This window comes from Rhinichthys klamathensis, unplaced genomic scaffold, assembly GCF_029890125.1.
Source record: "Rhinichthys klamathensis goyatoka isolate OS25496 unplaced genomic scaffold, OSU_Roscu_1.1 h1tg000050l_1, whole genome shotgun sequence".
NCBI classification, from domain to species: Eukaryota; Metazoa; Chordata; class Actinopteri; order Cypriniformes; family Leuciscidae; genus Rhinichthys; species Rhinichthys klamathensis.
The window spans coordinates 3,951,272-3,977,195 of NW_026606596.1; the positions used below are offsets into that span (position 1 = coordinate 3,951,272).

Below are 25,924 nucleotides of genomic sequence, written 5' to 3' on the forward strand. Positions count from 1 at the left end.
TGTACTGAACTAATGTTACTGTGTTGCACTGGCGTCATTCGGAAACAAGCTCTGAAAAAGCAGCTTAAACTGCCATTCGGATCAACAGAAATACTTTAACGAGGTAATAAAAGCTACGTGTTGTCATAATATTTTGCTTATTGAGTTGATAGTCTTGGATGTGTATAGACAGTTTAATCTGTATTTGACAAAGAAAATCGTTTAACCCTAAACATTTAATAGGCCTATTGACGTCCCTGATGGCATTGCGGATCTCTGATCATTGGTAAACATTTTTTATGGTTATTTTGGAATGCTCTTGGGATTTCCAATCTATATAAGGTCATTTGACTTTTCCACCATATTTTAATAACTAACTTGATTGTCTGTTTCAAATATGTAGTAGGCTATGTATGGGTTTAATGTGCTTGACTGTATCAAAATATTTCTCATTTCCAATCAGTGTTTATATGATGTCAGGTAATTCCACAGGTCTACAGGTAGAGGACTCACATTCAAATAAGCGCATATATTTAAATCTGTTAAGGAAAGATAAGGAGTCTCGAAAAGATAACTCTGATAACTTTAAATATTGTATTTCCAATTACTCCATCCATATAATAAAGTTGTTTTTTATAGTGCCACACTGCCACTGCCATTCCAAAAAGGTTAATTCAATATGCATGATGCACAGAAATGCAACATGCATTGAAAACTGATGGGAAAAACTGTGAAAAACTTAAAATTTAAGGAGGGGGAAACTACTAATATTTCAGTTTCATGCTGAATAGTTGTAAACAACTCAGACACACACATGCATCTCCCCACACATCTAGTGTTTTTTAGGTTACACTCTTATTATCTTTTTTATACCATGCAGAAATGAATGTGTTATGTATTTGTTTAGCTACTAGTGATTTTAATTATTATTTACAACAATATGTTTCCATGGTAGCCTATATTTAAAAAAAAATTTTTTTTATTATTATAGCCTTTAAACAAATCCTAACACTTTAATTTAGACTTATAAATGGTAATCAGTGAGAAAATCATAAATTAAAATTATTTTTAAACTGAAAACCTCTTACATTCACATTTAGGATACACAGTGTTGGCAATAAAATAGTTTCTGCATGATCCAGAGAAAGAAAAGAGAGCTATAAACACTTCTTAAGTTAAGGTTAATATATATGAACATAAATATGCATTTAACCCCTTTCCATGCAACTGAAGCCACAAGTCTGCTCCTACTTCATTTCAAATCTGAGGATGTTATCTGTAAAGCTAGGAATTTTATTAAACATTTTCTAAGACCATGTCATGTGTGTTTTTAGAGAAGGCTAATAAAAAGAATTATTGCTCCCTTGCAGTCTGTTGTCTATGTCTGGTGTGGCAAACTTCCACGTTCATGTTTTTATTGTTCTCACTCGACACACCTTTCACACCTCTGCCGGGTTCTTCAGTAAAGTAAATATTTCATTGACTTATTTGTTCAATACTGAAGACCTTGTTTTTATTCACTTTTCTCTTTGTTCTTCTTGAAATCAAAGTTAAAATTCATATCTCTCAGTGTTCCGTTGATGCTTATCCTGTTTTTATTATTGTTTCCCACTAGATGGTTTGCAACTTTATGATCTATTATGCGGATACATCCAGGACAGCAGATATTTAGGACCTAGGAGTTCACATGCCCTGCTTTGTCAGAAATTCATTACAGATGCACAAAACAGATTTTATATATATAATTATTCTGCTTCATTATGAGTAATGACATCTTCCAAACATCTTTGAGCTGTACCACTAGTACAGGGACGGGAAGAACACATAAGGATGAAAGGGAAACCCACAGTAATGCTTCTCCCGGAATGACTGACAGCCAGTCCGTCCTTCCCGGGCTGGACATCCTAACAGTACCTCAGCTAACACACTCAGACGACACTGATACCCATTCCAGCGGGAATGACTCGACCGAGAGGGAGAGCGAAGGACACATGGGGCGAGAAACATCCACCTGCAGCTCTCACAATGGCAAGGGTTCAACCACAGAGACTACAGAAAGCAAGAGGTATGTGATATTTAAATCAATTGATCAGTTTATTAAAAATTACTTTTAAATGGTAGGCAGATGGTTAAAGGAATATTTTAAGTTGAAAATTGATTTCTATTTCAAGTTAATGCTGTCTTTTGAACTTTCTATTCATCAAAGAAGTCTGAAGAAAATCTTTCACAGTTTCCACAAAATATTAAGCAGCACAATTGTTTATTGATAATAATAAGAAATGTTTATTGAGTAGCAAATCAGCATATTCAAATGATTTCTGAAGGATCATGTGACACTGAAGACTGGAGTAACGATGCTGAAAATTCAGCTTTGACAATTAGAAAACAGTTATTTTAAAATGTAATTAGATTCCATTCCACAATATTACTGTTTTTACTGTATTTTTGAACAAATAAATGTCTACCGCAAACATTTGAACAGTGGGTGTACGTATATACCGATAAAATAGCTTGAATGCCATTGCAGAATCATTGTATATATGTGTCTTAGCCAAATGTACAAGTGTAAACCTATGTTACTTCTCTTTGAACCACTTTAGTCAGAAAAGAGATAAAAACTTTGTGGGAATGAGGATTGATATATAAATAGCTCAACCATTCAGTTTAATAAGCTAATTGCAGCATTTAGGTTTGTCTTGGTACAGTTTGTTCCCAGAAAACCTTTTTTATTTTTTAAACCGGTCGAGGCACAAGAATGCTACGCTCAGGGCAGACTAAAATCATTAAATTCATACTGGCTAATCTACTTCATTAAAATGTCTCTCCTCAGCTCAAATGGAAACAGTCCCTCCCCTCCTAGCAGCTCGGTGTCATTCAGTCTTTTGAGTGGCAGCTCGGAGCCGACCTCCCTATCAGCCAGCGGTGACCAGGCGGCCCGGCTGCAGACCCAGAGAGAGCTGCTGAAGGCCCTGCGCGAGCTAAAGGTCCGCATGCCGGCGGAACGGCGCAGGAAGGGCCGATCTAGCACCCTAGCCTCCCTGCAGTATGCGCTTAGCTGTGTCAAGCAAGTGAGAGGTGAGTAAGAAAACAAAAACTTAAATTACATCTCCTTGTTCTGGAATGTGTGCCAATGAAAGGGCGTGTTGTGTTCTTCTGTAGCTAATCAAGAGTACTACCATCAGTGGAGTGTGGAAGAGAGCCATGGGTGTTGTTTGGACCTGTCGTCGTTTACTATCGAAGAGCTAGACAACATTACATCAGAGTACACCCTTCAAAACACGGTATTACTGGACAGGTTACCTCGTACACATCAGGCTGCGACTGTTTAGAAGAATCGAATGAATTTCTTATGTTTTTTCTCTATTCCATCCTAGGACACGTTCTCTGTGGCGGTGTCGTTCCTCTCTGGTAAAGTGGTGTACATCACATCCCAGGCGGCCTCTCTGCTGCGCTGTAAACCCGAGAGGCTTCAGGGGGCTCTGTTTTCGGAGCTGCTCGCGCCTCAGGACGTCGGCACCTTTTACAGCAGCACCGCTCCCAGCCGCCTGCCGGCGTGGTCCTCCTGCGCAGGCACCAGTATGTCGAAGTTTTTTGACTGTGGGAATATAGTGACAAAGCAGAGTGCGTAGAAACTTTTGTAAATCAGTTACAGACAGTGCTTCATTTGTAAACGAATAATTGCCTGATCAAAAACAACATTTAAAAGGCACTCTGACCGACACTTACCATACATCTTCAGATTTCCCCGAACGTACAATGACTTCACTAAACAGTGGTAGCACAACTAAATAAGAGCATCATTCACAAGTCTCTGCATGGCTCTAACTACAGCCTATTTTATTTTTCTGTCACGTATATAGCTACGTTGAGACCAAATGTCATTCAGTTGATCAGTGAAATTCTCTCTCACCAACAACGTCGTCGCCTCTTTGATTTCTGACTAATCTAACTCCCGTTGCTCTTGTCTCCCGCTATGCTGATAAGTATTAGTAGAATTGTCCAGGGGTGCAGTTCCATCTTCTCGTCATCTCTTTTGATCAGAAACACCATCAGCTTTACTCCCGGATATGAAAAATGAATTATGCTTGACTGTCTTTTTGACATTTTAGCAATATTATCTTATTTTTAATTTAACTCCCGAAATCCAAAATCTGACATTTTCCGGAACAGGATTCGGCAGGATCTGACTCAAATTAAGCACTGTTTACACACAGTTGTATTCGCTACAATGCACATGTTTTTGTCCCAATCAGCCAATACTGTTAATATTGGCACACTTTAAAAAGAAATTAAGGGTGTGCATTTTTGAGTCATGCGCTGCGTCCGAATATGCCTACTTCCATACTATACAGTGGGTAAAAAACAGTATGTGAGCCAAGTAGTGTGTCTGAATCCAAAGTATTCATAAAACAGTAGGCATAAAAGAGTTGGCGAAAAGTACCCAAATTACCTACTACATACATTCATACTATATAGAACATATTTTTTTAACGGTTGCGAAGTAAGTTTCAAACCAAATGCAGCACCTTCTATACAGTATGTGATTTCGTACAATATCGTGTCCCACAAAGGTGTTTTTTAAAGGTGGAGTATGTAATTTCTATATCACTACTGGTACCAAATGGAATTGATAACAGAAAATAATAACAGGTCTCCACAAATACTCCACCCCCACCCTTCCTCTTCCAACCAGGTATTCCTGCCCTCATGCGAGCAAACATCGCTAGTCCAGGATGTTGACCAGGGTTATTATCATTAACTAAAACTAAAACCATAAAAACATTTTCATTACTTGAAATAAAATAAACGTTAACTGAAATAAAATAAAATATTAAACTTACTTTATGTCATCTAGTTGCCTAGGCAACATTTGACATTTTCATTTAGTTTAACTTGAAGTACTAAAATATCTCAAACTAAAACTGATATAAATAACAATAAATATGACATAAATATAAAAAAAAACCCACAAAAACTAATACAAATGACAAAAACGACAAAATGACGAAAAATGTATCTATATATATATATATATATATAAAAAAGATTCAAAATATTAAAAACGATCAGCATATCAAAGATACTAAAAGAACAATGCTGTTGACACAAACAGATGGCAGTAGCTCAGAAATTAAGTACTGTACCTTTTAAGCATCAATCATTTTAAACAGCATGTTCTGATTGGCTGTAATTTTGTTACGATGGGATAAATGAGTATTTATTAAAGCTCCATTTGTGTATAGCCTCACAGGTGGACTGTGCAGAGGAAAAGTCAATGTTTTGTCGGATCAGCAGAGGTAGGGACAGTGACGGTAATGAAGTGAAGTATTACCCCTTCCGTCTCACGCCATATCAGCTAACCCTGAGGGACTCCGACACGTCCCAACCTGAGCCCTGCTGCCTCCTCATCGCTGAGAGAGTTCACTCTGGCTACGAGGGTAAAACATGACACTGTCAATGTCAAATACACTACCATTCAGAAGTTTGGGGTCAGTAAGGTTTAATTTTTTTAAGGAAATTAATGCTTTTATTCAGCAAGGACAAGTAAATACAAAAAAAATTATATTTCAAATAAATGCTGTTCTTTTGAACTTGCTATTCATCAAAGAATCCTGAAAAAATGTATCATGGTTTTTACAAAAATATTAAGCAGTACAACTGGTATCAACATTGATAATAATAAGAAATGTGTCTTAAGCACCAGCTCAGCATATTAGAATGATTTCTGAAGGATCATGTGACACTGAAGACTGGAGTAATGATGCTGAAAATTCAGTTTTACCATCACAGAAATAAACTACATTTTAAATAGAAATTGTAATGTTTCACAATATTTACTGTATTTCTGATTGAATAAATGCAGTCTTGGTGAGCATGAGAGACAAAAACAAAACATCTTACAGACCTCAAACTTTTGAATGGTAGTGTACTTACTGTATGAAACCCAATCTCACTGTTATGAAAGCACAATCTTAACACTTAAATACTACGCATGTTGACGAGAAACTGGTCTGATTAACTTACCATCTGGTAATGATAGATTATAATAGCTTTAAACATTCAAAATGTGTCTCTGTAATTACTTGTCAAATGCCCTTGATTGAAAAATTACCCTTACTGTATGTAAGTGTAATATTGCCACACCGTGATAAAATAATCACACCGTGCTCTCTGTTGTTTTGTGTCTGTTCTTATGTTTTTCACATGACAGCACCTCGTATCCCAGCAGATAAGAGAATTTTTACCACCAGTCATACCCCAAACTGTCTCTTCCAAGAAATTGATGAAAGGTTCGCATTTTGCCTAGAGCTGTCCCACATTTTTACCGTCCGTGTCCCTTTTGAACAGTTACATAAACCCTCTCCTCTCTCATTTGCAGGGCAGTGCCATTACTTGGTTACATGCCTCAGGACTTGGTTGGGAAACCGGTGCTTATTTACTTGCATCCAGAAGACCGACTCCTTATGGTGGCCATTCACAAGAAAAGTGAGTCGGTCATTCTTGACGCAGACACAATTCAATGGTGAATATTTTTGCAGCGGAGTTCTTTAATCTAGTTTTTGTCCTTTCTTCATCAGTTATCCAGTTTGCAGGGCAGCCATTTGACCACTCGCCCCTGCGTATGCGTGCACAAAGTGGGGAGTACCTGACCCTCGACACCAGCTGGTCATCCTTCATCAACCCCTGGAGCAGGAAGGTGGCTTTCATAGTGGGACGCCACAAAGTTCGAACGTAAGTGGCTGCACAGTTTTTCTCCTTATATCATACAGCACTAAAGGAAAAATCAACGTCCCAGCAACCACATAGCAACGCCCTAGCAACCCCTCTGACATGATGATAATGTGTTCTGCATGGGCATGTACTCATATGAGCTAATCTACTGTTAAGTGGTTTCACAAAGCTTGTCTACCATCATTTCCTTTCTGTAGGAGTCCATTGAACGAGGACGTGTTCACTGCCCCGGAGGGCGGGGAGATGAGAACCATGTCCCCAGATGTGCCGCAGCTGAACGAGGTGATCCAAAGGTTCCTGGTGCAGCCCATTCATGCTGGCAGCTCACTGGGGTACGGCAGCCTGGGCAGCAGCGGCTCGCACGAGCACCAGCAAGGTGCCACTTCCTCCTCTGAGAGTAACGGACATGCTTCCGGGGACCAGATCAAGCCCAGGAAACCAGTGAGAATGTTTATCATTATCAATCCAGAGACATACACATTGAAGCATTTAACATTACATAATGAAATAAAAACAAGCATACACTACCGTTCACAAGGTGGGGGTCTGTACAATTTTTATAATGTTTTTGAAAGTAATCTTTTATGATCACCAAGGCTGATCAAAAATACAGTAAATTGTACAGTAAAAACAGTAATATTGTGAAATCATATTACAATTTAAAATGTATTTTTTTCCTGTAACGCCAAAGCTGAATTTCCATTATCATTCTAATATCGTTCTAATAATCATGCTAATATGCTTATTTAGTGCTCAAGAAACAAAATTATCAATTTTGAAAACAGTTGTGCTGCTTAATATATTTGTGGAAACCATGATACATTCTTTTCTTGATCGTTTGATTATTAGAAAGTTAAAAAGCATTCAACTGAAATAGAAAACTTTTGTATCATTATAAATGTCTTTCTTTCTCTTTTTGATCAATTTAATGTGTCCTTGTTGATTAAAAATATTCATTACTTAAAAAATTACTTACTGACCTCAAAAGTGTACATGCTTATCCCCAAAAGTATTTGGACTTGTGAAATTCCTTATAATTTTCACTTGTATGAATGTTATTATATGCCCTTGTATAGAATGTGCCATGTCAACCTTTATTTCCTCATTTATTTATTTCTAGATGACGTTTGAGCAGATTTGTAAAGACATGCACATGGTAAAGGCCAGTGGACAGCAAGTCTTCATTGAATCCCGAAACCGACCGCCAGCTCTCAAACCGGGTAGCTTAGGTAAACATTGCAAATATGTCAAATAATAATGACCTGACTTCATCTCTTTAGCCTGAGGTCACGACAAGATTGCTGTCATATTTCAGAAGCACTGGCAAAGGCAGCAGACACAGCAGAAGCCTCTTCTAGAGAAGGTCTGGCAGGTTTGGCACTGTCAACTCCACCTAGGAAGGAGCTGCCCACCATCTACTCATACCAGCAGATCAACTGTCTGGATAGCATCATACGGTGATTTTCTCGCTCATGTTTCTGCTTGTACCAGGATTTGGGGATTTGTTTTGTGTGAATTTATTTTTATTTCTCCAATTTATCTTATTTTTAGAGACAAAAGATGTTTTATAGGTTTATGTGTGAAGTTGTAACACCTCCTTTTATCAAAGATGAAACCTCTGAGGGGGATCAACAGATTTCGACTGGTACCGAAATTTCAAACCACTTCACTCAACAAATACTATTTTCCTATTTTATTTCCCATGTACATATAATTGCCCACAATAATAATAAAGAATAGAATGACCCCACCAGTCTTTGTCTCTGTGTAAATGATACAATTATAAACAACTTATCGTCAGTGTCCAGTCTTTAGAAGGGTTGAACTGATGATGGTGAAGAGATATTTGAGATCGACGCAATGATATAAATCCAATAATCCAGTATGAGAATGAGATGAAGGTGTCAATGGCCTTTGATGCCTCGCTACAGCGCGGTGATATCCTACGGATTCCTACTCCTCTCTTCCAGGAGACGTATAGATCATCAGATCATCCAAAACAATGCAGGATAATAAGTGTGGTTTGAAACAATGGTGACAAGTGGTTAATTATGAAAAGTCCTTTCTACAAAAAGAAAAACAGCTAACATAAGACTTATTCATGACAATAACACCAACATTTTTGATTAGAAGACACATTTAGAACATACTCACGTTTGAGCTTAAACTCCCTGAGTTCTCAAACCAGGACTTCAAATGTATCAGCAGATAGCATTTAGATGAACCATGCGGTTTCCCTCTACCAAACTGAACTGACTTCTTCACTGCTTACCAGGCTTATATCTAGCAGGCCCCACTCACTAGTGCCCCCAAACGGATTTTAGTGGTACTACCACTTGACCCAGGTAATTTCCCAGGCAATAGTCAGAAAATAAACTATAAAAAACTCAGGTAACATTTAAACTGTTACATACCCCTCCCCGTGGTCTAAAAATTTGACTCATGGTAAATTTTTAAATTCTGGGTATGATAAGTGTCTACCTGAACAGGATCAGACAACATGGCTACCTTGTAGTTTACAGGTCCTAGCTTTTTCACAATCTTAGCTGGGCCTTTCCATTTAGGTGAGATCTTAGCCATGAAAGCATCATCTGCACTAGAAAGAGGGTGTGTTCGCACCCAAACAAAATCCCCCTCATTGAAGTTTTGAGCTCTTCTCTTGAGGTCGTAGTACTTTTTTTGTTTAGTTTGTGCCTTCTCTACATTCTCTCTTACTGACTCGTACAGAACCTTTTGGCGTTCCAGGAGACTGTAAGCTGGTTGGTCCGGATCTGGTGGATTCTGTAAGGCTCTCTGCAGAGGACCTTTAAGTTGTCGGCCTAGGGCTATCTCAGCAGGTGAATACCCGGTACTCTCATGCCATGCGGTATTTAGTGCAAATCTGAACTCACATAACCACTGATCCCAGGTACGGTGGTTTTGGTCGACGTACGTGGCAATCATAGTTTTCAAATTACGATTGACCCGTTCAGTGAGGTTTGACTGAGGATGGTATGCGGTGGTGAGTTTTTGTGTTACTTGCCATTGCTTACATAACTGGGCTAAGAGGTTTGAGGTGAATTGTGCACCTCTATCAGACACGATGAAGGCTGGTGTTCCCCATCTTGTGAAAACCTCCTCTATAAGAATTCGCACAATGGTTGTAGCTTTAGCAGCTCTCATTGGGAAAACCTCTACCCACTTAGTGAAATAGTCCACTATAACCAGAAGATAATTATTCTGGCGAGTGCTTCGTGGAAATGGTCCCATGATGTCCATTCCCAGCATATAACCAGGTTCAACTAGTGGTACACTTTGTAAGCCCCCAGCAGGTTTTAAGTTAGTCGGTTTGTGTTGCTGACATTTCTGACAATTCTTGCAGTGTTGCCATACATCTGTACGAATTGAGGGCCAATAGGCGAACTCTAAAAGTCTCATCAATGTCTTAAATTTACCCAAGTGCCCACTCAGAGGATTGTCATGTGCATAAGTTAAAATTGCTTCCTTCAACTTTGCAGGAATGACAACTTGGATTCTCTGACCTTCTTTGGAGTCTGGTACACTCCTAAATAAAACTGCGTTCTTGAAAACATAGTGTGTTCTCTTCAAGTCAGTGGATTTCTGGTTTTCGGCTTTAACCATCAATTCTTGGCACTCTGGGTCTAGTTTCTGTTCTGCTGCAATTTGTGCCAAATCCACTGGCAGATCACATGTGACAGATGAGTGCAACAACACAGCTGGCGACTCAGCTGCATACCTTCGGGACAATACGTCAGGCACTACATTACATTGTCCTCTCCGATACCGTACAGTAAAGTGATACCCTTGTAGTCTGATCGTCCATCTTTCCAGTCTGGACGAGGGTTTTGGATGTTGGAAAAGCCAGACTAAGGATGCATGATCAGTGATCACCTCAAAAGCTCTACCCTCTAGGTAATGGTGCCACTTCTCTACAGCCCACACTACCGCTAGACATTCCTTTTCTGATGTCGAATAGGACTTCTCTGCACCTCTGAGCAAACGGGATGCGTATGCAATTACTCTCTCTTGGCCATCCACCTCCTGTGTTAACACAGCTCCTAAGCCCACATCACTTGCGTCAGTCTGTACTTTAAAAGAAGCCTCGAAATTAGGTGTGGTTAAAACAGGAGCCTTAGTGAGTTCATCTTTAATAAGCTCAAACGAACATTGGCACTCATTAGTCCACTTCCACTTCGCCTCTTTTTTCTTCAGTGCGTGCAATGGTGCTGTTTTACTAGAAAAATCAGGGATAAAACGATGGTACCAAGCTGCTAGACCCAGAAATCGCTGAACCTCTTTTAAGTTCTTAGGAGTGGGAAATGTCCTGATCGCATCCACTTTATCTACATTCATCTTAACTCCATCTGCAGTGATAGTATGTCCTAGGTAGTCCAGTGAAGAACAGATGAACTTACATTTTGTGAGGTTGAGCGTGAGACCGGCGATGTGTAAACTCTGGAACACCTGCTCGAGATGGTGCATGTGAGACTGGATGTCTGGTGAGTATATAATGATGTCGTCGATATAGACCATGCAATATTTGTTCTTGTGCTCTCTCAGAACTTGCTCCATCAACCGTTGGAAAGATGCTGCGGCGTTTTTAAGGCCAAAGGGAAGACACAAGAATTCATATAACCCTGAAGCAGTAATGAAAGCGGTCTTTTCCATACTTGCAGAATCCATTTCAACTTGCCAGTATCCGCTCTTTAAATCCAGCGTGCTGAACACCTTGGCTCCTTGGAGAGAATCAAGAATATCCGTGATTTGAGGCATCGGATACGCGTCGAGGTGTGTCTTTGCATTCAGTCCACGGTAATCAATGCAAAACCGGGATCCTCCATCTTTCTTATCCACTACCACCACAGGTGAAGCCCACGGAGACGTAGAAGGTTTGATGATTTTTAATTGAAGCAACTCCTTAATTTGCTCTTCAATGAAATCATTCTTCACTTTCGAAGCTCTGTACGGTCTCTTTCTTATAGGAAGTTCGTCAATAGTTTTAATCTCGTGCTTGATCAGGCTTGTACGTCCTAGATTTGTGGTACAAACTGAAGGCCAATCACACAAGAGAGCTTTCAATTGACTCTTTACCTTGACTGCAGCATGAGAGTTTTCCACGACTTGGTCGATTAACTTCGACTTCTCATCGCACCCCAACTCATCTTTTCCTTGGGCAGCATAAAATCGTACAGCAGGGTGCTCGTGCATTTTATTAAAACACATTGGATGACTAGAGTTAGTATCAGGCAGGCATATACGTGAGACATTAAAATCGATGGTGACCTTGGCTTCTCTAAGGAAATTCAAACCTAAGATGATAGGCACTGCCAAATCTTCATCATTCATCACATAGAATGTGACCTCATGTTTTGATCCGTACATCTCACATTCCCAGAGTACTTTACCCTGAGCTTTTTGACTCTGGCCATTAGCCAGCATGAATGTCTGAGCGCTACTGGTCAAAAGCTCATCCTTTCTCTTTAGTCTCCGCCATACTTTCTGCTGCATCAAAGAAAAAGTGCTTCCCGTATCAATCACGGCATTGAAGAATGAGTGATTTAAAACCAAAGGCGCCTGCAGTACATTGTTACACTGAGAGCCAGCAGCAGGATCCATCAGCATCAAGCGATTAGGCTGATTTTTTCCACCAGCAGAACTCTTCTTCTGTTCCTCACCTCTCTCTTGACTCCATCTTCTCTTATTCTCAGTCCAGTCCTTCTCTATTTGGGTCCCGAGACGAACCAGCTCATCAATAGTTTTCACCGTTCCCCTCAACAGTGACGCCAACCGTGGATTGCAGTTTCTTAATGTTGCCTGCACTAATTCGACTTCAGGCAACAAAGGGTTAATCTTTAGTGACATCGCTCTATAATTAAAAGCAAAGTCTCTCACAGATTCGTCGACTCTCTGTCGATAATTTGCCAATTTCTGTGCAGCTACTTCCTTGTGGTCTTCGTTCAAAAATGAAAACAGGAATTTCTTTTTGAATGAATCCCAATCTCTAATATGCGGTTTCTCTGCTCTCCACCAGCTCTTAGCGGTTCCCTTAAGACTCACGGACAATGCAGCCAACACCTCTTCGTGGGACATGGGTCTCAATTCATTATACTCTTCAAAGCGATCTATAAATTCAATGGGCTCTTCTGAATTCAAATTACTAAAGGTAGGTAAATCCATTTTAACAGCAGAAGGATGAGATGTTGAAGAAAGATGTGTTACTTGCCTCGACGTATCTTGTGGTATTGAACTAATCTTAGAGGAGGCGTGAAATTTTCGTTGAGAAGTATCTGTGCTGAAATGAACCGGAGTTGACATGGCCGGTTGGATAGTCTTGAACCGCTGCTCCAGCTGGTTATCACGTCGTTTCAAACAATCCACCATGCTCTTAGCTAGATCATCAATTTTGCCATAGCATTGTTGGTGAATTCGATCTATCTCTCTCTTAAGATGATAATTCATTCTGTCTTCATATGCTCTCAGTTCCATGCTCAAAGTCTCTGAGGTAACGAAGTTACTGATTCTGTGTTCAAGATCATGAAGGTGCTCTTCTATACTACTCATTCGTTGGCCTCTTTCATTACTGCCAAATTGTAACTCATCTTCTTGGAAAACCTGAGGCGGAGGTGGTAAGGGTAAGTCCCTAGTTTTATCATCTTGTTCAATTCTCTGGTCTGGTGACTCAGCTCTACTTTCTCTTTCTTCCTCTGTATCTAAATACAATTCGCTAAAAGTATCTATCAAAGTTGTCACTGGATCCCTACGCTGAACGAAAGCTTCATCAGAAAAATCAGTGATATGCTCTCTTTCTTCCATAGCAGATGATAGTAAGGAATATTTGTTTGTGAAGGGCTTTCAGTACCGGCGAAATTTATTTTTAAATACAAGGAATCCCGCAAAAGTTCAAGCGGGTCCCTGTTTGGGCGCCATCTGTAACACCTCCTTTTATCAAAGATGAAACCTCTGAGGGGGATCAACAGATTTCGACTGGTACCGAAATTTCAAACCACTTCACTCAACAAATACTATTTTCCTATTTTATTTCCCATGTACATATAATTGCCCACAATAATAATAAAGAATAGAATGACCCCACCAGTCTTTGTCTCTGTGTAAATGATACAATTATAAACAACTTATCGTCAGTGTCCAGTCTTTAGAAGGGTTGAACTGATGATGGTGAAGAGATATTTGAGATCGACGCAATGATATAAATCCAATAATCCAGTATGAGAATGAGATGAAGGTGTCAATGGCCTTTGATGCCTCGCTACAGCGCGGTGATATCCTACGGATTCCTACTCCTCTCTTCCAGGAGACGTATAGATCATCAGATCATCCAAAACAATGCAGGATAATAAGTGTGGTTTGAAACAATGGTGACAAGTGGTTAATTATGAAAAGTCCTTTCTACAAAAAGAAAAACAGCTAACATAAGACTTATTCATGACAATAACACCAACATTTTTGATTAGAAGACACATTTAGAACATACTCACGTTTGAGCTTAAACTCCCTGAGTTCTCAAACCAGGACTTCAAATGTATCAGCAGATAGCATTTAGATGAACCATGCGGTTTCCCTCTACCAAACTGAACTGACTTCTTCACTGCTTACCAGGCTTATATCTAGCAGGCCCCACTCACTAGTGCCCCCAAACGGATTTTAGTGGTACTACCACTTGACCCAGGTAATTTCCCAGGCAATAGTCAGAAAATAAACTATAAAAAACTCAGGTAACATTTAAACTGTTACAAAGTTTCTTTATTGGATATGTGGTGGTCTCATGTTTTTCACTGTGTTGTTCAGATATCTGGAGAGCTTTAATGTCCCTGGCACAGTGAAGAGGAAGTGTGGCTCATCTTCCTATACAACCTCTTCTACCTCTAATGATGATAAACAAAGGGAAGAAGCTGGAGCAACCAAAGGTGAGTAATGGATTGCTAAAGGGTAATGGGATATTTACCCAAAACATCCTATAAGTATTCAGAAAGTCAGGGATGGAGAGGAACACTCACACAATCGATCACTAGTGGTATTCCTTCAGTGTCGACTGATGTCTGTGTACTATGTCCTCTGTGTAGCTGAAGTTCACACTTCTCTTTTAACATAGCAGAGACTCTTGTGGTGACTGAGGGGTCAAAGGTTGTCCCTGCAGCTCCAGGACACCCCCTAACCCCTCTGGCTCTGCACTGTAAGGCAGAAAGCGTTGTCTCTGCCACTTCCCAATGCAGTTTCAGCAGCACCATCGTTCATGTTGGTGACAAGAAGCCACCTGAATCGGGTATGACATTTTTTTTTCCAATCTATTCTTGTCATCGACCTATACATGGTATGTCTTATATTACATTACACATCAGACCGTTCAAAAGCAAGCAATCTCCTTTGTTTGATCTACATCCAGACATTATTATGATGGAGGAGCCACCAACCACCCCAACACCTTCCACGTCAGTTCCAACCACTGCTGTTGCCTCTGCCATGCCTGAGAACCCTCAGCAGACCCCGTCCCCCACTGCTGCTGTTCCCGAGAAAGAAAAGGAGAAGGAGAGAAGAGGTGGAGGAAGTGCAGGAAAGGGCCTCACGAAGGCGATGTTATCCACACACACCCAGCAAGAAGAGCAAGCCTTCCTCAACCGTTTTAGAGACATCAGCCAGGTGCGGATGGTCCAACCCAGCGAGCCACCACAGCTCAGAAGCACGTCTACACCTGGGACAAAAGGTAACAGCATTGTATAGTTGTTAAGAGGTCGTATTTGTCTGCCTGAATTCTTTTACTTATGCCCTTATTATTTGGCTTGTTCTGTCTAGGAGTGAATAGCCCCCAGAACTATCCTTCTCTAGATAACAGCAAGAGTCGTCGGCATGGCAGAGGTGGGAAAAGACGGAAACACCAAATAGAAGACAACATTCCGGACATTCCCTCCCTCTCTTTATCTGGCCCCCATAGAGGATCTAATCCTGCAGCAATAAGACCCAACTTCCCCTTAATCCAGCACTCTTCCACATCTTGGCAACCATCTGTGGCATCCCAGACAAGTCATGCTCCCGTGATGACCTCCGTTCCACCAGGCTACATGCCCATGTTTCCCATTTCGTCGCCTTTCTTGATGCCCCAGATGGGAACGGATCCTTCTTTGCAAGGTGTCCCTAGGTTCCCCATGCAAGGCTTTCCTCCAGTGTTGCCACCAGCCATGACCTTCATGATGCCCAACTATATTTTTCCACAACTTGGTAATCCAGGACCACAGTTGAACCCAGCCAACTTGCAGCTCAGTGGGCAACTGCCTGCCCAGATGAACCCCTTGGGCCAGTTCCCTTGCTCTTTTGTTCAAATGAACCCTGGTGTGCCATCGTTTAATCCTGCAGTAGGGCAGTTACATCCATTGGGCTCTCAAATGAATCCCACTATGCCTGCAGTGATTCCCCAGCAGTTCTACAACCCAAATCCCCCGTTCATTTTCCCCAACTCTCCATCAATGCCAGCAGGAAATGCCAACACTACACTACATGGACAGTCTCGTTCCAGCACACCCCAGTCCACCGGGCAACAGGCTGGCGAGAGAGAAGGGACCGGATCCCCTCTTTTTCAGTCCCGATGCTCCTCCCCACTCAATCTTCTACAACTTGAGGAATTGCCAAGCAACAGAACAGATGCTACGCTACAGACTCCACCGCCAGGATTAGGAGCAACACAAGTGGGCGGGACTGTGGTGCCGAATTCCTGCAATCGCAGCAACACCAAAGATGCCAAACCAAATAACAGCGTAAGAATTAAGAACCATTTTAAACTCTTTGTTTAAATTCTTTGTTTGTTTTTAATTACCTTGCTTCCTGGCTAACTTTGAATTAACTTCTTTTAGCATGAAGTCAATGAGTCAAACCAGGACTCCATGTCGACCTCCAGTGACATGCTGGACCTACTGCTGCAAGAGGACTCCCGCTCAGGAACTGGATCCGCCGCCTCAGGTTCTGGGTCTTCAGGGTCTGGGTCTGGGTCTGGGTCTGGATCATTTGCCTCTGGATCAAATGGGTGTAGCACATCTGGAAGTGGCACTAGTGAGTAATTTACTCATGTATGCTTCATTCTTAAAGCTATAGATAACCCAAACTCACCAATACTCACTCTCATGTCTTTACAAACCTGTATGACTTTTCTTCTCTGATGAAACAAAAATTAAGACATTTTTAAGAATTGTACTGGTTCTCTTTTTTATGCAGTTACAATTTATTTATTTATTTTATCTCAGGGAGCAGTAATACAAGCAAGTACTTTGGAAGCATTGACTCGTCAGAGAATGATCACACTCATAAACCAGCATCTGAGGATCGGGAAGGGGAACAGTTCATAAATTTTGTCCTGCAGGACCCCATCTGGCTCCTCATGGCCAACACAGATGACAAGGTTATGATGACATACCAGATTCCCATCAAGTAAGGCCATTTTTACCAAAGTTACATCCAAACCTGTTCTTACAACTTTGTCTGTTATATAAAAATAACAAAAACCTTGTCCAAAGATCTTGATTTGCTGGTTCTGATGTATTTAATTTAGAAAAAAAAAGTCACCCAAAAATGTTAATTCTGTCATTATGACTCACCCTCATGCCGTTCCAAACCCATAAGACCTTCGTTCATCTTCAGAACACAAATTAAGATATTTTTGATAAGAAATCTGAGAGCTTTCTGTCCCTCCATTGACAGCAACGTCATTGCAACTTTCAAGGCCCAGAAAGGTAGTAAAAACATCATTAACTCTCTGGGGTCGGCGGTCTCGCCGGCGATACCAGCTCACTTTTTTCCTTATCAGTGCAAAAGAGACTCAAATTACTCTGTTAATTTTGATCTTACATATAAGTGTTTTACATCATTCGATCCTGTTAAGTTTGTATTTTTTTGTGGAACCTCATAATAAAAACAAAGTGTTGTGCTTTTCGCCTAATAAAGAAAAATAAACATGATGCGCGTTCTGCGTTCTCTCTGTCAGTGAAGTCCATTCTGAAACGCGTCCGAAAAATCATCTGTAACTCTGCAAATACTCAGTCAAACAGGTATACAGGCACACACAGGCATGAAGCCTGAATTATCTTCTTTTAAATGAAGTAATTTATATAAAAAAAAAATTTCTCATTTTATGTAATCTGTACGAAAAGAGAGAGATGATAGTCGTTCTCGTCTCAGCTCATTAAAGTTAATTTGACCACGCCCACAGAGCGCGCGCTCTATTCAAACACAAATGCTCTGAGGCGATCCACGCCCACATCAGCTGGATAACCCACCGAAAGAGACTCATATTACGATGCTGTGAGGAATAATAGTACTATCTTAATAATAATCCTGGAAAAAATTACCTCAGAAGTAGGCTACAGGTAGTTTCATTTGGAGGAGCAACGGATCCAGCCGAGGAAATAGGTACATTCTTTATTTTCAAGTGCTTTGTGCTAATCGCGATATGAAATAGTGTCTGTAAACAAAAAGACTGTTTGAATCGCGTTTTTGTGTGTGAATGAATGAACAGCTTTTACCTAACTATATTCCAATACTGAGATGAGTAAAAATCGACTGAAATATGTTGAAATAAAATATTTTTGTATAAGCAACGTATTAAACTGCAAATTAACATTTATATGTCCTAATCATAAAAACGATATGTTACATATGAAAGACAAGATGTCGTTTTTACTGTAAAATACTGCCACATCAAATAAGCTTGTTGCTAAGATGTTATTATAGTGTTTGTTCGATTGTAAGCTATATTCAAACTAATTAATCCGCAACTGTGAAATATGTATGATAAAATGTATACTTTAGTATATAATACAAAGAAAGATTACATTTGAAATATAGTTAAAATTTTAATTGTTGTTGTAATTGTAACCTTTTTATTAAAATAGCAAAAATATATGTAGGCTACATATAAATAAATCTTAAAAGCTCAATATAAGCCTCCTCTTTAAATTATTTGTATTGTGTTTTATTAGTGACACATTTGGGATACATTCCCAAACTTTCTGTAAAAACAGTATGATAATTAACTGCACAATTACTAGAAATTTTTACATTTGATATTATACAATTTGCAAGCACAATTTGAAAAATAAATAATTGGAACTGTGAACCAATTTTGTATTATATAGGCATATATATATATATATATATATATATATATATATATATATATATATATACACTCACCGGCCACTTTATTAGGTACCCCATGCTAGTAACGGGTTGGACCCCCTTTTGCCTTCAGAACTGCCTCAATTCTTCGTGGCATAGATTCAACAAGGTGCTGGAAGCATTCCTCAGGGAGTTTGGTCCATATTGACATGATGGCATCACACAGTTGCCGCAGATTTGTCGGCTGCACATCCATGATGCGAATCTCCCGTTCCACCACATCCCAAAGATGCTCTATTGGGTTGAGATCTGGTGACTGTGGAGGCCATTTTAGTTCAGTGAACTCATTGTCATGTTCAAGAAACCAATTTTAAATGATTAGAGCTTTGTGACATGGTGGAAGTAGCCATCAGAGGATGGGTACATGGTGGCCATAAAGGGATGGACATGGTCAGAAACAATGCTCAGGTAGGCCGTGGCATTTAAACGATGCCCAATTGGCACTAAGGGGCCTAAAGTGTGCCAGGAAAACATCCCCCACACCATTACACCACCACCACCAGCCTGCACAGTGGTAACAAGGCATGATGGTTCCATGTTCTCATTCTGTTTAGGCCAAATTCTGACTCTAACATCTGAATGTCTCAACAGAAATCGAGACTCATCAGACCAGGCAACATTTTTCCAGTCTTCAACTGTTCAATTTTGGTGAGCTCTTGCAAATTGTAGCCTCTTTTTCCTATTTGTAGTGGAGATGAGTGGTACCCGGTGGAGTCTTCTGCTGTTGTAGCCCATCCGCCTCAAGGTTGTGCGTGTTGTGGCTTCACAAATGCTTTGCTGCATACCTCGGTTGTAACGAGTGGTTATTTCAGTCACTGTTGCCCTTCTATCAGCTCGAACCAGTCTGGCCATTCTCCTCTGACCTCTGGCATCAACAAGGCATTTCCGCCCACAGAACTGCCGCTCACTGGATGTTTTTTCTTTTTCGGACCATTCTCTGTAAACCCTAGAGATGGTTGTGCGTGAAAATCCCAGTAGATTAGCAGTTTCTGAAATACTCAGACCAGCCCTTCTGGCACCAACAATCATGCCACGTTCAAAGTCACTCAAATCACCTTTCTTCCCCATACTGATGCTCGGTTTGAACTGCAGGAGATTGTCTTGACCATGTCTACATGCCTAAATGCACGTAGTTGCCGCCATGTGATTGGCTGCTTAGAAATTAAGTGTTAACGAGCAGTTGGACAGGTGTACCTAATAAAGTGGCCGGTGAGTGTATATATATAGTTCTAACTTTGGGAATGTATCCCAAAGTTCTAGAGAACTACAGACCTGTCTCTCTCCTACCATTCATTGCGAAAACACTTGAACGAGTTGCTTTTAACCAAGTATCATCCTTCCTGTCTCTGAATAACCAGCTGGATGTCAACCAATCTGGCTTCAAGAAAGGACATTCAACTGAGACTGCATTGCTGTCAGTCACGGAAGCCCTGCGGATCGCAAAAGCTGCTTCCAGATCATCAGTTCTCATTCTACTGGACCTGTCTGCTGCCTTCGACACTGTGAATCATCAGATCCTCTTGACCGCCCTCTCATCACTGGGCATCACTGGAACCTCCCTCAACTGGTTTGAGTCCTATCTCACAGGTAGGTCCTTCAAGGTCACATGGAGAGGTGAGGTATCCAAAGCACATCAACTGACCACAGGGGTTCCTCAGGGTTCAGTTCTCGGACCGCTCCTCTTCTCCATTTACACCACATCACTGGGACCCATCATACAGGCACATGGTTTCTCTTACCATTGCTATGCTGATGACACCCAGCTCTACCTCTCATTTCAACCAGATGATCCCACAGTAGCTGCACGGATCTCAAGCTGTCTGGCGGACATCTCGGCATGGATGAAGGAACATCACCTGCAGCTCAACCTGGCAAAGACTGAGCTTCTCGTCCTCCCTGCCAATCAGTCTCTTCAGCACGACCTCACTATCCAGCTAGATTCATCCTCAATCACCCCATCAAGGTCGGTCAGAAATCTTGGAGTAATCTTTGATGATCAGCTGACCTTCACAGACCACATTACAAAGACAGCTCGATCATGCAGGTTTGCTATGCACAACATCAGGAAGATCAGGCCTTTCCTAACTGAGCATGCAACACAACTTCTCGTCCAGGCCCTGGTCATTTCTAGGCTTGATTACTGCAATGCTCTTCTGGCTGGACTTCCATCATGTGCAACTAAACCTCTACAAATGATCCAGAATGCTGCAGCTCGTCTTGTCTTCAACGAGCCCAAAAGGGCCCACGTCACTCCTCTGTTCATCTCTCTGCACTGGCTACCACTCGCTGCTCGCATCAAGTTCAAGGCTTTGACGCTTGCTTGCAGATTGACCACAGGTTCAGCTCCCTCCTACTTCCACTCACTACTACAAGTCTACATCCCTACCAGAAGCCTACGATCGGTCAATGAGCGACGGCTCGTGGTACCATCACAGCGGGGCACAAAATCACTCTCCAGAACATTCTCATTCGCGGTTCCATGCTGGTGGAATGATCTCCCCACCCTCATCCGGAATGCAGAATCCCTGACAGCATTCAAAAGACAACTGAAAACTCACCTCTTCCGTGAGCACTTAACATAAAAAAAAAAAAAATAAAAAAAAAAAATCCTTTCCTCTAAATCCTCGCTTGCCTGGCTTATGCTACTCCGAGCTATGTCTGAACTGTGTATTTTGAGCACTTCTTGCGCTGTTTTTGCCTCTTCACGATGACTCGCTTGGTTTAGTCCTCAGTTGTAAGTCGCTTTGGATAAAAGCGTCTGCTAAATGACTAAATGTAAATGTAAATATATTGTCATTGCATTCTTGTGGCTCAGTGACACACCTGAATGAAAGGGTCATTAGTATGCAGCCCCATTATGCGCTCATTATGCGGGCCATTGTCTTCTCAGGTGTGAATCACAGCAGGTCACACCCCTGCGCATATTGCCTTTCCAAACAAAAAGTGTCATTTTTAAATTTAAACCAATCTATTGTTTTATGTGAATGATAAGGCAGGATGATTTTCAGATCATTTTGAAGAAAAAACTCTAGGCGACAACATCCATTAGTCAAAAGTCTTGTGGACAGATATTTAGTATGTGTTTTGTGGCCTTATTTCAGAAACTTTAAGTTTTAGTTTTTCCAATAACCACGCATAAACAATATTCTCTCAAAAATACAAAAATGTACATACATGTTGATAACACATTATGGTAGCCCTGTGTGTGCTAAATAGAGTGTAATTACACCTTTGCCAGTAATATGTTTATAAGCAACTGAAAAAAGCACAAATGTCAGAGTATGTCAAAACATCTCAAGGACCCCAAAAACACCTTGGACCCCAGAGGGTTAAAATAGTCCATGTGACTACAGTAGTTCAACCTTAACTAAAATAACGACTTTATTCGACAATCTCTTCTCCTCCATGTCATTCTCCTACACTACGTCAACAGCGTAGGAGAATGACGTGGAAGAGAAGATATTGTTAAATAAAGTCGTTATTTTAGGGTTTTTTGTGCACAAAAAGTATTTTTTAACATTAAGGTTGAACTACTGTAGTCACATGGACTATTTTAACAGTCTTTACCACCTTTCTGGGCCTTGAAAGTTGCAATGATGTTGCTGTCAATGGAGGGACAGAAAGCTCTCAGATTTATTATCAAAAATATCTTCATTTGTGTTCTGAAGATGAACGAAGGTTTTACGGGTTTGTAACGACACGAGGGTGAGTAATTAATGACAGAATTAAAATTTTTGAATGAACTAACACTTTAATTATGAGTTTCGGTACTATAATTACAAAGCAAATTTGGTAAGAATAAAATTGACTCACAGGGCTATTTTTCTACCTTTTCCACTCCCTGACAAATATTTTTTTTTACTATTAAGTGTATCTTAAACTCTGCCGGAAGATAGAGTACATTAATTTGTATGTGTATGTGTACAGAGACAGAGACTCAGTACTGAAAGAAGACAGAAACGCCCTGAAAGCTGTTCAGCAGCATCAGCCTCACTTTACTGAAGAGCAGAAGAAAGAGTTAACTCAGGTTCACCCCTGGATTCAAACGGGCTGCCTACCAAAAGCCATCAACATTACAGTGAGTAGTTCTTAACAAAACATTTTGCTGCTTTCTAGTTCTGGACAGATTCTGATGCAGTTCTCACTGCATGTATCTTTCACAAATTAGGTAATTACCCAGAATGCCTTACAACAAGCTCGTTCAACATTTTAATTCAAGATGGTGGACGAAAGAAATGTCAACTCTAAATATATTAGGGCTGCAACAACTAATCGATAAAATCGATAATAATCGATTATGAAAATCGTTGTCAACGAATGTCATTATCGATTAGTTGGTCTGCTTACGTCACGGGGAGCGTTTACTGGTGATTGGTTGAAACAGGCCAATCAGGATGCTCTCTGTCTTACACGCGCTTCATGAGGCACACACGCACAAGGTCTCTCTCTCTCCGTTGCTCTGCCGCGCGGTCGCGCTACACGGTTTGGAGCACAGTCTCTTCTGTCTCGCATGCGCGCTCTTGCTTGCGCGCTCAAATCCCGGGAGTTTGAACTAATTTGCGAGCATCAGGGAGCCGCTATCAATATGCGGGTGACTTCCAGAACTTCCGGGAGACTTGGGATGTCTGTATTTTGCGTCTCGAGCATCAGGTTGCACAATCAGTTCGCTCGCAACATAAGTGATGGATTAAAATAGTGCTACCGCAGAAATATTAAATTAAAACGGTCTTTACAAAGCGAAGCACTAAATATAAAGGCAGTTAATAACAGCAGCAGTAAAATATTGTTTTTTAGTCACTGTACTCAGTGGGTTTCAGCGAATGTTTGTGCACTAATGCATCATTTTCCTATCTTTTTAATCGAGCCTGTTAGCTTGCTGCGTACCTCCATTCCGTTCTCTTTATATAGCATTTGTCTACTATTAAGTTTTAATTGTTTTTCAAACGCGATCTACTGCGGCTCTATGTTCACACGCTTGTTTTCAGTCTTTCTATATTTATTTTTACAAATTATCCTTATAATTCAATTAATTTTAAATAAAAATTAAATGAATTATATATTTTTAGATGTTTTTAGTTTATATCTTCACATCTGAACAACATGTCTGTAAATTTGTTTTAACAAAAATTGTGTTAAAACAATATGTTGGATATAAATGTTTTTTGTTTTTTTTTACATTAATCATGGTTGTCAACTTGCCATCAGCAATTATCATTAAAAACAATGCAAATATTGATATTTGTAAAACTCAATGTGTGGCTTTTGCACTTTTTAAAGTACACTTTTACACATAAATATCCTAATTTAGGGTTTTAGGTAACACTTTATTTTATTTTATGTGTCCTTGTTACATATGTTACATGTACTTACTGTAGTAATAACAGTAAATTATGCATAATTACATGCAACTAACCCTCAACCTAATCCTACCCTATTCCTATAGTAAGTACATGTAGTTACTTAATATTACTCTGTACTTAAATTATATAATTACACTGTAAAAAGGACACCTTAAAATAAAGTGTAACCGGGTTTTATTTAGTCACAATAAACAAAAAATCTAAGTGAATCTTTTTATCCGATTAATCGATTAATCGAAAAAATAATCGTCCGATTAATCGATTATCAAAATAATCGTTAGTTGCAGCCCTAAAATATATAGTGTTCTGAAGTACTGAAAAATGTATAGCAATAGTTAAATCTAGTTTAAAAAAAGACTTTTACCCAACATTTGTGTGGTAGTGCATTTTTCTGCCTTTTAGAGTGTTAGCTTAGCAACATGCTAACATCTCTAACACGTCTCTAATGTGCTTCACACTTTTCTTCACAGTCTTGCACAGGATGTGCAACTTCCCCGGATTGCTTGACTCCTCCATTCGATTTGGAATTTCATGAGATGGATCTCAGCATGGTTTTGAGAGAAGAGGCCAAACAACAAGATAAACTTATCACTGCAGAAATAGCCTTTCCCTTGAGCCCCCCTTCATCTGATTATGAACAGATAGACAATCAGGCCAGCACGAGCACGTAGGAGTGGGCCATGGAGGAGGTGGAAGTGACATAATCAGTGAAAGTGAAGAGGGACTACAGACTGCTGGACAGTGAATGGTTGTGCTGCTGCCTCATAGACTTTTAGGACCAAGTTGAATTTGGACCAAGCTGAAAGTGTGAAAGATTTATGAACTTTTATCCTCTCAGATGATGTCAGTATATCAATCTGAACAATAGAGAGAAGAAGGGAAAGACTTCCTTTAATTTTTACAGCTCAAAGGGAATATGTTTTGAGATGTTAACCTGTTGCACGTGGTGGATGTTAGAACATTGTTGCACTATATTCTGCTTCCAGGTTCTTATAATTATTTATGAGCCTGCCTGGACTTATCCTTTGACAGGCGCTATTTCAGAATTATTCATGACACCATACGACCTTTTCCTATTACAGGCAGTTCTTCAAACCATGAGTTATTGAGTTTATAGAATTATGAACAGTTGGACCAGGAATTTACTGATTTCACATAAGTTTGAAATAAGACAGTCTGACATCCATAGCCCTTTTTACAGACACTGTGTGTCAATTCTCAAACCGTTCTGAATGATTCCCAGGAATTATGGCAACTATTTTGGTTGAAAAGAGGTATGATAGGCCAGAAACATCCTCTAACCAAGTTGCCAATTGCAAGTCCATTGTCCCGTTGTATGATATTTACCTTCAAATGTCCGTTTATATATTGTGGTTTAGAATTGCAATCTTAGACAATCAAAATTCAATAACACATGAAATTAGCTTTGCTTCGCTAAAAGCATTTGCGCTCACATACTTGCGTTCCAGTCCATCACAAACGAAATTTTTTACTGGTAGTGGTAAAGATTTATTTATTTGTTCATATTCAAACAACTGGATATGGTTTACAAAACAATGTATTTGAAGGTGCTTTTGATACTATTAAGTCCATAAAATGTAAATAAATGGATTTTGAATAGAGATGTATTTACTTCTAAAAGTCTCGCGGATGAGCTTGACAATCCCTTTGTTTCA

The 25,924-nt window shown here is 40.1% G+C and overlaps 1 protein-coding gene across 1 annotated transcript; it reads left to right on the forward strand.

Moving 5' to 3' along the window:
• On the forward strand, positions 1 to 25,501 carry per1a (period circadian clock 1a). Its single transcript, XM_056247816.1, has 20 exons — positions 1 to 103; positions 1,595 to 2,044; positions 2,810 to 3,054; positions 3,139 to 3,260; positions 3,354 to 3,555; positions 5,223 to 5,417; positions 6,191 to 6,269; positions 6,359 to 6,465; positions 6,558 to 6,711; positions 6,909 to 7,152; positions 7,832 to 7,940; positions 8,027 to 8,168; positions 14,518 to 14,636; positions 14,825 to 14,992; positions 15,113 to 15,430; positions 15,520 to 16,475; positions 16,572 to 16,767; positions 16,959 to 17,142; positions 22,816 to 22,966; positions 24,719 to 25,501. Exons 2-20 carry the CDS (start codon positions 1,740 to 1,742, stop codon positions 24,917 to 24,919), a joined length of 4,197 nt encoding a protein of 1,398 aa, XP_056103791.1. The 5' UTR covers positions 1 to 103; positions 1,595 to 1,739; the 3' UTR covers positions 24,920 to 25,501.
• The last annotated feature ends 423 nt before the right edge of the window (positions 25,502 to 25,924 follow it).

Excerpts from the sequence above, each read along its gene's own strand:
- per1a (XM_056247816.1), top strand. The coding sequence starts at position 1,740 with ATGAGTAATGACATCTTCCAAACATCTTTGAGCTGTACCACTAGTACA. Across the intron at positions 14,993-15,112 it reads CAAGAAGCCACCTGAATCGG|ACATTATTATGATGGAGGAG; the intron begins GTATGACATTTT and ends ATCTACATCCAG. Across the intron at positions 16,768-16,958 it reads CACATCTGGAAGTGGCACTA|GGAGCAGTAATACAAGCAAG; the intron begins GTGAGTAATTTA and ends ATTTTATCTCAG.